This window comes from Frieseomelitta varia, unplaced genomic scaffold, assembly GCF_011392965.1.
Source record: "Frieseomelitta varia isolate USP_RPSP 00005682 unplaced genomic scaffold, Fvar_1.2 scaffold_994, whole genome shotgun sequence".
Classification (NCBI taxonomy): Eukaryota; Metazoa; Arthropoda; class Insecta; order Hymenoptera; family Apidae; genus Frieseomelitta; species Frieseomelitta varia.
The window spans coordinates 46,866-63,029 of record NW_025110805.1 but is presented as its reverse complement, the minus strand read 5'-3'; the positions used below and the strand labels follow the sequence as shown (position 1 = coordinate 63,029).

The 16,164-nt window shown below is 40.1% G+C and overlaps 1 protein-coding gene across 1 annotated transcript in view; it reads right to left on the bottom strand.

Moving 5' to 3' along the window:
• Positions 1–7,357: 7,357 nt before the first annotated feature.
• The window catches only part of LOC122538404 (small conductance calcium-activated potassium channel protein-like), a 53,757-nt gene continuing 44,950 nt past the window's right edge, over positions 7,358–16,164 (bottom strand). The window contains exons 6-9 of the mRNA XM_043672440.1: positions 13,812–13,922; positions 9,733–9,860; positions 9,553–9,622; positions 7,358–8,971 (exon numbers count right to left, since the gene is read on the bottom strand). Coding sequence (XP_043528375.1) covers positions 8,384–8,971; positions 9,553–9,622; positions 9,733–9,860; positions 13,812–13,922 — 897 coding nt within the window. The 3' untranslated portion in view covers positions 7,358–8,383. The remainder of the gene's footprint in view (positions 8,972–9,552; positions 9,623–9,732; positions 9,861–13,811; positions 13,923–16,164) is intronic.

The window sequence follows — 16,164 nt, the reverse complement described above, 5'->3', positions numbered from 1 at the left end:
ATATTCGTATAAATCGATCAGAGAATCCGGTTTTCTTCCGAGACTCTTTTCCACATTTTTTTTCGTCATCCATCGTCTTCCTCTTTTTTTCCCCCGTTTCCTTTTTTTCTTTTTGCTGTTGTTTCATTCAATTTTCGTGCGAATTGTCGTCGATTAACCGCGCTCAAAGACGCAAAGATCGCAAAACGTTCGCGATTTTCGAGCGGCTGTCCGCGAACCGCCGTTTTCACTATCCTACGCGTGTTAGGTCTGTATTTCCTCGCGATCCCTTTACGAACCGCCCTCGTTAAGAATTTTTCCAGTCCGCCGATCTGAAAGCTAGTTAATCGCAACAGGAAGGAAGAAAGTATACGAGGATCAACGTGGAAACAACGTGTCTCTGTTCAACTACATTTATGTACAAAGATAGTCCGATTTAGCCTACGTTTCAGTTACGCTTGATCGTTCGTTCGTTTATTCTGCTTTCGTTCACAGCTCAGTTCGCGTGTTTCACGTAGTTTCTGGTGTTCGTGTGCGCATTTTTCTTGCTCTTCGCTTTTTCTCTACTTCCCCCCCCCCCCCTCCCTTGTTTTCTTTCCCCACGCTCTCTTCTTTCTTTTTTTCTTCTTTTTAATTACGACGCATTCTCATGACTGACAGCATTGACAGCCGGTGGCACCAACGATTTCACGGAATGAAATGCGGCAGTTACACGGTCCCCCGTGCATATTGCGTCGCTTTCGTGCTTTCCGAGGAATACGAGAATGCGCTCCATTGTGCTGCTGTGCAACACGGTGTGCAACGTTTTGAACATTGACGCAATTCGTCAATGCTCGAAATGTAGCGTTACGTTGATCAGTTCGCATAACGCAAACATAGTCTTTGGAAAATTCGTTCACTGACATTTAACCGAAAGTTAAAACAAATTTGAAGTTTCAAAATTATCTAATTGGCCTGAAAGTCTGAAATTAATTAAAATATTTTTAATTCATCCGTTGCGAGAGATGAAGTTCGGATAAAGGAGGAAATTATTCTCGAATGACAAAGGAAATACATTAAACACAGACGAATATCGTGGAACTGACGTTTGCATTATCCTGATCGTCGACGACCATAAATTTAGATTTGGAACGTTAACGTCGTACACCGCGCGTTGCGCAACAGGGAAAGACCATACCAATTTTCGACAGCAAGGCGCTCGACCACGCTTTGCGCCCAGTATTCTCGAGCTTATCGAACGTACAAAATACATATGTACACATGTAAAGTACAACATTTAAACATTCACGAAACACTCGACGGGCGCAAAAATACGACGATCGTAGGTGCGTGTATGTCGGAACTTGCGCCTCTGAACACAAAAGCGCCCTTCTTGCCTCCTTAAACGTACGTATATAAACTCTGCTTGAAACAAAGGCCATAATACATGTTTCGATATATTTTTATATATATATATATATATACACTATATACTATAATATCGTGTATATTACATAATATAGTATACACATATGTACAGGTATAAACATACAAATCAATCTCGGCATATTTGCGGGGTAGGAGCTTTGTCTCTTGAAAATATTTCCGTCACCTCTGATCAATACGATCTAGTAGTCATCTTAGTTCAACCAATCAATCTTGTAATCAACCTTAACCCGGGATTACCCACGTGAGGGTCTAGTCGCCGGGATGTACCTGCTCTAGACCCCCAGGTGGGTAATCCCGGGTTAATAAAAAGATTACATACGTTTGATGATGATTAAAAGTTGGTTTATTCAGAGAAAAAAAAAAACAATGACCAGATTCTTTTAATCTTCGCGTACTTATTTCGCGGAGTCGTTGGAAAACAATCGATCGACATTGTTCAGAGTATAACGAAAATATTTCGAACAAAGGGGACAAAGACGCTTCGTCCCATATGCACACGCGGTTTATTTGTGTGTATGAACGTATGAAGAAGTGTCATCAATGAAACAATTTCATTCGGGCAATACAAATCGCCGGTTAAGGTCCTGTTCACGGTTTATCACACTGAGACGATCCCCTCTTTTTCTCCCCCCTATCACTTTCGTCCATTCTTCTGCGAAAACGAATCTTCTCCATAAAGATATGTCTACGTGCTCCTGACAAGGAATTCATTTCAATCATCATTTTTTCACATTATTCTCCTTCTGCTGATTCGATGGTATTGTTATTTGTTTCAGACGTTAGGTCGTTTTAGAGAGATATTTCCTCGTTGAAATAAACAAATCGTGGAAGGATTCTGTAATCGATATTCACTGTTTTATTCATCGGGGGAAGGATGCAACTTAGTTTCCGAAACGATGTTGACGTTCGCAATGTGAACGATGCAACAAGTTAGCTTTCCTCTTTTACTTCTTCCTGTTCTTCTCATTAGCAGCCTCTTGAAAAAATAAAATAAAATAAAATAAAAATAGGAAACAATAGTTACCACTGCGCTTAAAGAATCCCGAAGATATTGCGTTGTGTTTCTTCAAACGATCCAGCCATAAATCTACTCATCGATGTTCCTCGTTTTCGTCAGTGGGAAAATCTCCGGGGCATCAATCTTCGGTTCGTATCGATCGTCATTAACTGAAAACGACAAGTTCTCTCGATTCTAGCTGCTCGATGTCTACATAAGGAGGCTAGTTTTACGATTCGAAGCAACGACGCTGCGCTCGTCAGTCTAATTTTACTTGTCGATAATTTTATTCCTCGATCATCTCGATTTGTGAATGACACAGCGCGAAACACTCGAAATATTCTCAACGTCACGTCCGTTCGTCCGAACGATTGGCATGCGCGTCTCGGTTGGATAAAAATATTCGATCACTTTCATGTTTCGTAGAGCCGCGACATAAATCGCGATATAAAGCCTCGGTTTCTTTGCAGATCCAATTTCCGTTTTTTTCTACCTCTCTTCCCTTTGTTCCCTTTTTCACTTTTCGGTTCTCGCGAAGTCGTCTGGAACGTGTCCCTCATGACCAATGCGCCGATTTGTTTCGTCGATCATTCAGCATACGAGACACCCCGTATAATTTACACACGTTACACAATACTTATAGAATTGGTCTCCTAATCGCCTAATGCGTCAATATTGAGACTGCACGTTACGTGTGTGTGTGTGTGTGTGTTTTTCTTTACTTTACTTTACTTTTTTTTTTTTGTTTTTTTCTTTTGTTTCTTTTAATTATTTTGTTAACTTGGCGTGGTCTTCCTGGCACTATAATGCACTTTTAAGAAATCTATATAAAAATATCGTGTGGAGTCGTCGTGTTCAGTACGTTGAGCCGCGACAGAGAAGTAGAGAGAAAGAGAGAGAGGGATGAGGTGAAAGGGAAATGTACAGACGTAGGAGACAGAGGAATGAAGAGAAATACATGAAGAGAAGAAAAATATGTATCTTTTAACAGAGAATCGGCTAGAATAGATAGATAGAGAAAAAGAGAAAGAGAGAGAGAGAGAGAGAGAGAGAGAGAAAGATTGGATGGAGGCAGCCAGAGAAGAGGATAGAAGACAGAAGGGGAATGAGAACGTTTTGTGACAATTGTGTCTTTTTTTTTTTCTTTGGTCCCGTTTCGCGTTTCGGAGTGGCCGCGAAACAACGCTTTCGAAATGAAACAATGACGGACAAGACAAACCAGGTCCCAACATTTATCGCGGGGAACGAACGCTCGACTATTTCTGAGGGCAGAGAATAAGCCTTCTTTTCTTCCATTCTTGCCGATTAACAAACTGGCCTTTGTTCTTTCGCGAATGTATACGTGTCTCTCTGAGTGAATGTGTGCGCGTTTTTTCTCTTCAGCTCGAAGCAACTGCTTGAAAACTACCACGTGATCCTTTTCCCTTCGTCGAATCGAATCCGCCTCCTCGTCTCGAAACACCTCCGTCTGCCCCCAAGAATCTCGATCATCGAGCCTCCACTTGCCTGCTTGATCAAAAAAAAAAAAAAAAAAAAAAAAAAATCTTACTATCGTCAACTGTCTTCCTCCCTTTTTTTTTTCCACTCTCTCGTCTCGTTTTTCTTCTCCACTTTGTCCTCGCTGGAGTGTATAACGTTGTCGCTGCATGCTCGTTTCTCTCTCGGAGGTCTGAACAACATCACGGGATTGATCACGGGTCGGATAGAACAAATATTCTGCACGAGTCGAGTGCGCGGGTAACTCAACAACACGCCATCATCGCGCTCGAAAATTAATAATATATTACGAAACAATGCGTCGAACATCATAATATATTATCAACGATACTTGTTATCTGTTTCTCTTTGTACGTATATCGTCTATGTGGTTATTCGGTGTGTGGTTCGATAACGATATCCTGTTTTTTTCATATGTGTGTATATGTGTAATGTAGTGTAGCGTACGCACTCGCGTGTATTTGTATGTATATAATATCGTATATATACATATTATATATGTATGCAAGTATATAACATATATGTATATAGGTAGTGGCGGCGAGGAAATTAATCATCGCGTCGTGTGACGCGATTAATTCCATCGACGCGGCTCGTTAACGTATTCTTGTTTTTCCCTCCCCCCGATCACGTAGTCAACGTTTAGCATCGATTAACGTAATTAACTCGATTCGCCATCGGTGAACGCGATGTTCGGTACGTTTCCGTATCGGGAGATATCCGTGTATGTGTGCGTGTGTGTGATCGCATTCGTAAACTTGACTGGAGAGGATGGTCGCGCGGCCGGAATCTCGATCTCCCTTGTCGAATTAACTCTGATAAGGTTGAGATCCGTGGCCACGTCAACTTCGGTCCAGACCCGCAGAGTTTTCACGGCCGCATTACTATACATACACGGCGAGGAAGGGCGATTACCTTTTTTTTTCGACTGACTGAAATCCTCACTCAAACAGGAAGTGGTAAGTTGAATCGAATCTGTCCTGGTTAGGCGAAGGGTTGCGTGTTGTACATACGGATGTATTGCGCGCATTTATGGGAAAAGATATGGCAGGTTTTTGTCTCTCACATGTAGATATTAAAGATATTGAAATTTAATATTTCGTTAATTAATCACACGTCATTTTACTAAATTAAATGCAGCCTCAAAAGAATAGGTTAAACAAATTATCACGAATTTGTTATCCTCTCGCCTTGAACCAAATAGGTTGTCCCTCTTTTCAATTGTTCTATATTAAAGTGCACAGCTAAATTACGTAATAATTAGAAAATCAACAAATTATACGTATCATATCTTTGTCTGTGACATTCGTACGTATATAAAAATACATAAAATTTTTAAAGGTAACCTGTTCGTTGTAACTTACAGCCTTTGAAAGCATTAAGAAGGTCAGCGAATTTTTTGTATTTATGAGTTATTTGTCACGTAGGTAATAAGCGTGTAAGTTACGACTCCCTGTTTTATGTGATGTTTCATGCAGTCTCGTAGATTTCATTCGCGAAATGATTACATCCCATTTGTCTAGACGTGTGTATTTCGTTCAGTTTCTAGCGACGGTTTCGTGTGAGTGCACGGATTGGTCCAGTTAATTGCACGACCTGATAAATGTGATACTCAGCTTTAGACATTATCACGAAAACAATACAATTTAGAAGAGATTCTTTAAAAACTGGTTGTTAGAAATTCTACACTTTACGATAGAACGCTGAAAACATCTCGACACAATCCCGAAGAGGATAAAGGAACATCACTATACACAAACACGTGACGCAGCATCGACCTATATTTTAAGCATTTTTAATTAGTCGTCATCTTATCGCGTACGCTTCGTGGAAATATCTTTTCCTTAACGAGAGATATTAACGTAACTTTCTCCGTCAAAGAAGAACACTTCCGTCAAAGAGGAACACTTTCTGGATACTTCGAAGAATCTCGCAACTTCGAATTTCTGAACACATCTGAAAGCAGTTTTTTTTTTTTTTTTTTTTCTTTGGACACGAACCTCTAAAAGAATACCCAACAAAATTTTTCTTCAAAGTGTAGAAAGGTATACGGGTCGGGTCACGGTCATTTTCAAGTTACATTTTCCTTCTTAATGTTCTATTTAGATTTATCGCTATGTCCCGTGGCAAGAAATAAATTTATTCTTCCGAAAGAATAAAGTATTCGCCCTTGTAACCAGAGCAATCATTCGTTGGAGATGGTTAGTCGAGTTACATGGCGAACATTCCCTTCGAACGTGCATCGTTTTCGTCGGCAATAATTTTCGATAAAATCAATGTTTGGGGTGGACCATCGTGCACACACGTGTAGACCGGCGTGCGTAAACCGTTTATTAAAAAAATTTCTCTCCCCCCCTCGGTAGAAACGTAGCCTTTGTACCCGTGCGCCATGTACATACACTTTGTATACGCTAACAATATAATATTCTATGTAACCTACGGACGTTAAAGCGGATAAGATCACTTTGCGTTCTCTCTCCATCAGCGTCGGACATTTGCTTTTCGTGGTGTTTCCGGTGGCCCTTCAAGCTCGTCCAGCGTCATTCGACACGGGGATGCGTTGGAAAATATGTTTCGTCGTATTGATTAACCACCACTTACACGATCCACTCGGTTTTCTTCTCCTTCGTTCGTGTTCGGTTGCCTTTTAGAAGATCGTAATCGCGGAGGTACAATCACGAGATGATGCAGTTTATTATTTGTCATGGCCGATAACGTAAAAATAGAAAACGACCAGTTCCAACAAAATTATTACTTGTTCTTGTTTTTAACTTGTCCTTGAATAAGTAAATCGACTCATAAATCGATTTATGTATTTCCTCGAAATTCCGAGGGTTTCTTTCGAAAGTCATGATGCAAGTTTTGAGTACTAGTTAAACACAAGCCAGACACATCACCGCGTGATTGTACTTAATAAGCTTTCGATCGTATCGTTAATCACAGCTCCGAAAAAGAATCACACGTCTTCGTCCACTAGCGGAAAACGTAGGGGTCAGCTCGCGAACAGGAGAAGATAGCGAGATAAGATACGGTTGGACGTTTCGTTTTCGAGCCGAAACGATTAAAAAACTGGAGATTCATTTGGAAACTTATCTACGCGTGTATCGTTTAAAATACTTGTAAAATGTTACGCGCTGTCTTGTGTGCCACCCTCTCGCACGCGAATCTAAAGCGAAACGGAAATTCGCGTAAACGAACACAGTGTCGTACGTGTTTATTCCCTTTCTTTTTTTTTTGTCTCTCTCTTTTTTTTATATATATATATAACAGGTGTATATAGTTCCCCTTGTAAACTCGATGGAAATTGTTTCTTTGTGAGGTGTTCGCTGTACGCTCGTCCAGCTTAAGAGCCACCCTTGTCCTCGAACGAGGGGAGACGTTCTCCACGCACGTTACACGTAAAATGTTAAACACACCTGTTTCTGCCTGTTCGCGTCCCTTCTTCTTCTTCTTTCTCCTTTGTTTTCCTTTTTTCTTTTTTTTTTTCATTCACGAGGTATACAGAGATAAGATGGAGTTCGTGTGTGTGTGTGTGTGTGTGTATGTGTGTGTGTGTGTGTGTCGAATATATATTTAAATATTAAGAAAAAAGTTTTCAGGCACGCAAGTTGGGCAGGGGAGCAGCTCGCAGCGATTGGAAGAGGACGCCCGCGTACGTGAGTCCCTCCCTTTCGATTGATCTTCCTTCTTGTCGCGCGTTCGTCTACAGTTTTCTTCTCTAGTACTACTTTCTTATTTTCTCTTTTTTTTTTTTTTTGTTCTTTTTTCTTTTTGGTCATCATTTGACGTAAGAAAACACTGTCGATCGGGAAGAGGATTGGACCCGTTGTTGATGCTACTGCGAGACTTTCGTTTCAATCCCGCGGCTATAAAAGTAGGCGAGCCAGGTTTAGTCAGCGATGGCCGCGAGGCTTCGTTAATTTCGCCCGAAATGGAAATGTCAAAGTCCGGTATTGTTATCGCGTATCGATTCGACGCAACTAAAATAAATGGACATTCGAATTAGCCGCGAGAGATACAGATATCGAGACGTTCAAGTACATTCGGGATTGACTCTGAACCTTCTGGGCAGTCTGCACGAGAGTGGAACGCTCGTTCAGATTCCCCCGCAGGATCTCATACTCGTGGTTTCCCAAGTTAAAAATCAGGAAACTGAACTCGGTTGATGAAAGACGGTGGATCGCTGTTCACGCTTGTACTCGAGCATCGATGTCGCCTCACGACCATGCGGACCATCATCAACCAACCATGAAAGTACACAGTACACCTGAAAATGGACCTGAAGAGACTTCCTATCCCCGAAAGAGTTTAGCAAACGGACAGAAAAGACGTAGATTTTACAGACAGCGAGAACTGGACTTCGCAGTAGAGGAACTCAACGACACGCGAACGTCGTTTTCAGGACGTCGTTCGTCGTTTTTCACATCGACGGGCGTCCCGTTTTTTTGTTTAATACGAGTGCTGCGGCTGCAAAGACGAGACTCAGCTGTGTGGAGACGTGTCGGACCCCTGGCTGTTGCCCAGCCCTCCCATTCCAGATTGCGAGGTGAGCCTGGTGGCTGACTGCGAGGTGGTGGTCGTAGCCACCGTGGAATGTGCCAGACTGTGATGCCTTCCGGTCTCTGGCACCAAGTGGGGCGTACGGCTCGAAACTGGCGGCAGGATCGAGCTAGCCGGCCACGGATGAAGGGAAGTGGTGCTGGGCGCGCTTGGCACGCTCCTTGAGTGTGGCAGCGAGTTCGAAAGGTTGGCCAGAGGATGATGAGCAGACACGGAGATGCCCATCGACAGGCTGTTACCGGTTGAGACGCCGCCACCACCGCCGCTACCGGTCGACGCCATCGCGACCGCGGTGTCCGGATGGAGGAAGTTGCGCCTTTGCTCCAGACGCTCGGCGTGTTGAGCCAAGCACCTGGTCAGCTCCTCTGGCAACAGTTCCAGCTGCGCCTGCAGGCCGGTCAGTTTCTCTTCTAGGCCGATCAACCGCTCTTCCAGCCCTACCAAACGTTCCTCCAGGGCGTCCTGACGCGTGCTCATGTCTGACACGATCTCGTACACTGTGTTCTGCGTCTGTTTCGGGCAATCATCAAGCGGAGTTAATTCTTCGGGGTTCGAACGAACGTGCGAACCGGTCAGAAACCAAACCTCGTCGAGACGTTCGAACGACTGAATTTACGCAGTTGATCGATATGATTTCTGAGCAGCTCGTTTATCAGAATCGTTCGATGCAATCGTAGATTTAGGGAAGGAACAGTTTAGAAACTTCGATTCAGAATTATGTACATACGTGTGTCGACTCTTTCGTAAATCCCGTCGCGAAGGATATTCCAATTTAACGACCTCAGGCGATCGCAATCGTCGGCAATAACAGATCAACGGGCACAACCGCGAGTCACGCCGCGCCGTAGCGCGGACAATTGAAAACTTGAAATGAATGAAGATTAACGAACAACAGATTGGAACGGACAGCATTGTTACAAGCCGCCAGGGGAACAATGTTTTTTTTCATCGCGTTGCGCCAGGATGGAGGTCGCCAAACGAACAGCTTGTTTGCAGACGCGTATAAAAGCTGATCGATACAATTCATTCGACAGAGGGCTCGAGGGCCTAAGGAAGTTTAATTGGATTCGAAGTTACTTGCGTGCTGGTACCTTGGCCATATCCGTGATGGTGTTAGCATTGTCCATTAATTTTCGCTGATCCATTTTCACTTTCCTGAGCCTGAAAAGTTTGATATTACGAATGACGAGGAGAGAGTTACATGGTGTCGAATCAAAGTGCCGATATGTGTGTGTGTGTGTGTGTGTGTTTTCATGTGTGCATCGACTTACGCGTATATAGCCAACAGAAATTTCCGCTGATGCGTTCGAACACGTCCCGGATTGACACGCTTCACCAGCCGAGTGTGCTTGTAAATTAGCCACGTCTCGCGCAACACGTTTGCCGCGGCGTTTTTCAACTGAAACATAACCGATCTCGTTATTCCGCGTTTTGACCAACAAGTTTCCTTTCCTGTTTACTTTTATCGACCTGATGTTCGATTTCCCGAGAATTACGATCGAAATAAAACACCAGGTAAATAAATAAAATGAACGAAACTACGGGCAAATATAAGAGAAATTGTTTTGAAAAAAAGAAAAAAAAATATATATATATATATTCTTGATATTTAAATGAATGACAAATTACAGGTTGCTTTCTTTTATCGCCGTGTAGTTTGATTTCAGTGAAATCGTAGTTGAAATATCGCAGTTCTGTAAAAAAAAAAAATACTGATCCTGGTGTTTTCCACATGAAAAATTATTTTCCTGTTTGTTTTTTTTTTTTTTATTTTGGCAACTATCAATAGATTTTCGGGCACAAATAAAAATAGAATTTGTATATTTTTCAAAAATATCCTTTCAGTGTTTCTCTGTTTTCCTTCGTCGTTTTTCATGTTTGATTTTTATAAAATTATCGTTAGTTGACAAGTATCGAGACAAATAGAAAAGGAATTATTTGAAAATTTTTTGGTTTTTCTGACACGTAAAGTCGTAATTAAATTCTGAAACGCTTTGCAATTCTTTTTATACGTTAACGTACCAAAGTTAAAATAACCTCGTTATAATTGACATTGCAATCTTCTTCCTTAACCATTCATACACTCTTCATTTATACGTTATACTGTTTCTAAATCAATTTGGCCAAACCAATCACAGAATTCAAGCAATTTCTCAAAACGCAAACTAGACAACACCAATCATATTTTACACATATTGCGTTTGGGAAAATTGAAAGAAGAACTTTTTGAAAAGCGCATTCTAATAGACCTTTTGCGAGCAGTTTCCCTCGTTCATGGTTAATTGGACAAAAATCCAATATCTCGAGGTAGCGATAAACCAAACCAATGGAATGCGGTAATTTCCAATAATCGATTGAGAGGGTATTTATCTCGATGAATGATGGAATCAGGAACGAATTATCTCGAAAATATCGGCAACACGGTTTTCCATCAATGATTACGTAAATTAATCTTTTAACATACATACATTGATGTAGTACGTAGTTGGAAACAAATTTTTGTTATACAACGGGTGAAAAATCGAAAGAATATACAAATTGACTTACGGCAAAAAAATTGCACGACGTGATGAGTATTTTATAAAAATAGTTGAAATTGAAAGTAACTAGACAAAAATTGTAAATCTTTCACGAGCGACTGATGGATAATACTGACAGAAAGATAACATTTGAAAGAGACAGGAAGAAACGCGAAGACGTCAAAAGTGAATCTCAGTTGTCCAAAAAGTATCTCCAATCACATTTTGAAACGATCGATACTGATTTTATGATCTATACTGTTTCCACGTAATATTATGTACCTCACATTCCTTATATTACATAATATTTCCATACTTGGATTGACAGATGTAACCAGCAGTATCGTCCAGCGTTACTCTTTGATATTTCTGTGGTTTATACATATCACGAGCTGTTGTTTAATTCATCGCGGTTAGAGTCTTCGATCGAGAGGCAAGAACGAGACGGCTGTCGTTTGTGTGCCGCTTGTCGACTGCGAGTGGATTGAATACTTTATAAATATCGCTAGCTTGAAATACATTCTCTATCGTTAATTGCCTCATCAAGTTTCTCCTCCTCCTCCCCCCCGGGAAAGAACGTATTTTTCCTCGAAAATATCGAAAACCCATCGGTCAGAGTTGATCGAAGATGGAAACGAAATGTCCTAGATCGTGGGAAGAAAGGACGAATCGATTTTTCAAGTAACCATCGATAGGGAGGTCTGGTTTCTGGCTTGTCATTTTTCATATCTCTCGGTCCGCTGTGATGGTAGAAGATCGAGGCAGTGCTTGCCTCTTAAGATGCGATGCCCCTTGCCCGATGCTCGGTCGATCGATCGAGAACGGGGTAGAAATGACAATGATACATTAGACGATCTGCTCGTCTCGCGCCCGGCCTGGAAACAAGACTGGCGCCTCTTGTGTTCCGAAAGATTCGTGTCGGTCAACGTCAATACGTCCAGTTGTCGAAACTCTGATATGCTTGCTTGAGCTGAGTGGTTAAATGGAACTGGACAGAACAAACGATACAGATCGTAGATAGCCAGCGTGGATTTTTGTGAAATACGTTCGCGATCGTGGACACTTCGAAAGAGCGAAAAAGCGAAATCTCTTAGTAGCAAAAGGCTATCTCTCATAGATGGAACTTATTTTATTGCTGGAGTTAAATCTGTACATAAAAATATAGGTTATAATATAGGTTACTAAGGTTTCAACTTTGTTGAAAATTTTGCGATCGGTCAGCAAATATGTTGATCATCCGATTATTCATCAGAAATCAGATAAAGAATTTTATATTTTTTTTCATAATTAAGATTTTATCCACTCCAAATAGTCAGTTTGCATTATATTATATATAATAATACCTCCATTTTTTACTTGATGTGCCCACTCATTAAAAATTAGAGAGAAAGGGATATAAAAATTATTGTCACTTGAAACTTTCTTGTTTTTAATTTTTGCAAACATTTGCAAATTCACGAATATATTCATCTTCAAATATTCACCACATATGTACGTATGTATATTCATGAGCGTACGTCCTCGATTAACAGAATGTCGAATAGTTTTCGTCGAATTTGTACAAACACAGACAATAAGTTTTCTAAATGTATGAATATTACTCGGCGAACAGATACTCGTAATCATTCGCAATTGTTTGCGGGATTTGCTCCTTCAATAGAAGTAAATTCACGTTAGCCCGTGTCCACACTTCATCTATGTTGGATATTCGATGAGAGTCGGTCAATTTCGTTGTTACGAATTTTATTTGAATATTAACTAACGTGCTTTAGCTAAATTACTAACTAAACGATAAATTTATCCCCTTTTCGATAAATTTAGTCTCGAATTCTAACTATATTTTCTTTGGAGCAATATACGAAATATAAATATTATTGATATATATATATATATATATATATTATTGAAAAGAAAAAGAGTGTCCTACAACCAGAAGAGTGAATTACTATTGGAAGATTAAAATTCTCGAGAAGTTCGATTAAAGCTTCAAAGATTCAATGGATGAGAAAAAGTTACAGAAGATAGATTCCATTGAAGTTTCTTTCTCGTGCCTCACAGTACTCCAAGTAAAGTAATCTGCGTTAAAAATAAAAGTGTATTGATCTCTGAGAATATCGCAATATATATAAGCGAAACTTTAGTTTGTTAAACTTTCAATTTCTTACTTCGAAGAATGAAGTAAACAACACTTGAAAATGTTAGAAACTAAGTAGTGTTCAGGGAAATTTTCAACGAAGATTAGATTAGAGACTGAAATTTTTTTTATCTAAAACTTTTTAATCTCCTGCTCTCTCGTTCGAATTTTTATAGATTGATAGATTGTTTCCTATCTTCATTGACGAGCAGAAAATATTCACCTCAGAATTTATAGGGAATATTAAAACAGTTATCTATTTCGCAAAGCAATCTGTTCACTCGCCGTACAAAATTCAAACAAAACACGTTTCATTAATTATTTCTGACAAATAACAAGCATTTCAAGGTTGTTCGTGCAACGTGTTATTTATTCCTTTAGATAATGTCGGCCGTTTATCCTCCGAGCGAAATTTCATTCGCGAATTTTTCGAGACAAGTTTCTATTCCCCCTGAAAAATCTTTTAAAGATTTAATTTAAAAACTTATTGTACAATATGGCAGAGACTTCGTTCAAATTTTTTTTACATTTTTGTTTAAAAACCTAGACTAGAAAAAAAAAAAAGAAAGAAATTAGCCGTAAATATGAATAACTCAGCTTTTTTATGGACAATGTGGATAACCTGTTCCTCACGGAGAATTAATTCCATCGAGGCATCTACTTATGATAATAATCTTCGCGAGCAGATGTGTCTTACCCTTTTCGTTAATTGCGTATCCATCATAAAGTTATGAACGTGTTTCTCCGCCCTGGTGAGCTCGAGCTTCCGGGAAACAACCGCCACCAGCAAGGCCGTACATCCGGCGCCCTAAAAACACCGTCAAACGTACCTGTGAACTGGAAACTATGCACACTATGTTTAATTACGAAACTTATTCTCTCATTTATGAATTGAACGAACGAAATTGTTAGTTATCGTTACCGTTATCTGTAAACGCGAAAGCCGACGCGCATGCAACGTTTGTCTAATCAATGCCTCTCTTCGAAAAATTACATCTCTAATAATTGAGAATTTTCACTACGTAATTATTAAACAGTTAAATATAATTAAAGATATAATTAAATGATCATTGTTGGGAAAAATGCGTAAATTTGCAGTCTACGAGTAAATGAAATTACAGAGAATTAAAGGATATTTGATTTTTATATAAATAGGAGGCTACAGAAGCTTTTCCTTTTTTCGTAATATCGAAAAGTGGTAGCTTTATCCTTTCAACCCCTTGCACGTAGACAATTTTACGAGGACGTCACGTTCCCTAAGTAAAAGACTTCTCTCAGGAAATTACTTCGACTTGACGTTATTTTCTCTACAAAATTTCATCGGGGGAGCAAGGGACTCTGGGTAAACCGAATTTCACAGTTTTTCCCCCGACTATTGCTCGTTTGCGACTGTTTGCTAACTAACGGAAACGCGGCATGGCTGCCGATAGATTTTTATCGAATAAGTTTTCAAATTGACCGATTCTTCAGCCGAAAAGACTTCCTCGGGGAGGAACAAATTCCACTTTACCGTAAGTGGATGAAATTTCATCGCGTTTCAAGTTACTTTATTCAGCAATTACAGCGTAAAGGTAGGAAAAACGTAGATTTTTCATTCGTGACGGAAGAAAATCCAGTTTGAAAATTTGTCGAGTACACTAGCGTTCAGTTGCGTTCGCAGTGGATGAAGCCAAATCGTTCTACGTACGAAAATAAATTTAAAAAAAAATGCACGATGAAAAAAATTGTCCGGGTGCTTCATTCCCGGGAAGATTAAATTTGAAAATTTAGCAGGTACGCACGTAGAAAATTGGGAGAAAATTAAATGGAAAAATTTTATTTCTATATTGTCGATTGTACCATGATCGTTGGAACATCCTAGATAAAGTTTATTTTCTGTAACGAAGAAAATGTTTCACGTGTCCGTCCGCTGATAAAAGTTTCTGTCCCTTGGCTGACGAAGTTTCCACGTGACCAATAAGAAATTCTGATCACGAACAAGGGGTATTTCGCCCTGATTAAGGGCAATCATCCCTTTTTCCTGTCGTTAGAACTGTATTCACTTATTTGATTCCATCATTATACGTGTAATCTGTTTTCCTACGCACCTGAGGGATGCGAACGTGATACGAATTCCGGCCACGAATTATCCATATTGCCCTGCAGAGGACCATTTTTTCTAAATCTAGTAATTAATTTTTCTCGGGTATCATGCTACGAATTTCTTAGACTCTGACAATACATCTGTATAAGTAATGAGAATTTCAAACCGTTTTGCATTCATAATGCTTCAAAGTACAAGCGGCGTATTTTTAAATGATAGAAAATCTTGGAAAAAGAAACCGGGGAAATAAAACTCTTCACGATACGATTAGTCGAATTTGCGACTAAGCATTTCCCATAGTACAGAAAGGATTTGTTGACTCGTTTGGAATTAAAAGTTTGATCATTTGCGACTGAAATTTTGTTCCTCTTGTGGGCAAAAAAAAAAAAAAAAATTTTAATGGACCGTAACTTTCTACTTTAACCCAAATGTTAAAAATTAACAAATGCTATAAATACACTGTAATAAGAGAAAATAATACATTAAAATTTCGATGCAAATAAGATGTTGCCGTAAAGTGGAAGATCAGGATGTATTATTGTTCCAAGAAGTATTATTCTACGCGATTCTCGTAAATTCGTCTAAGCCCCGGAATTGCCTCTGGACACGATCAATTTGGAAAGAATCATCGAGCGTACAAGCAAATGAGAATCAAGGTGATAAACGGGAACATTGCCGGACCGTACTCGTGCATGTTCATCAAGCGAAATTTCACGGAAAATTGGCCACGACCACCAAATTGGTTAACGATTCGCGGCTACGAGGCTCACTCTCTCGGTGAATTAGCATCAGGCAGAGAACACAGTAACAATAAGGAACCAGGCGCATTCCCAATGGAGAGATTAGACCGGCTGTCACGTTTATCGTCACAAAGTGTCGCTCCGAATGCATCGTAACTGCACTTGGCGCGATGTTGCGATCGATAACATCTTGCTTCTCTCTCTCTTTCTCTTTCTCGCTCTCTTTC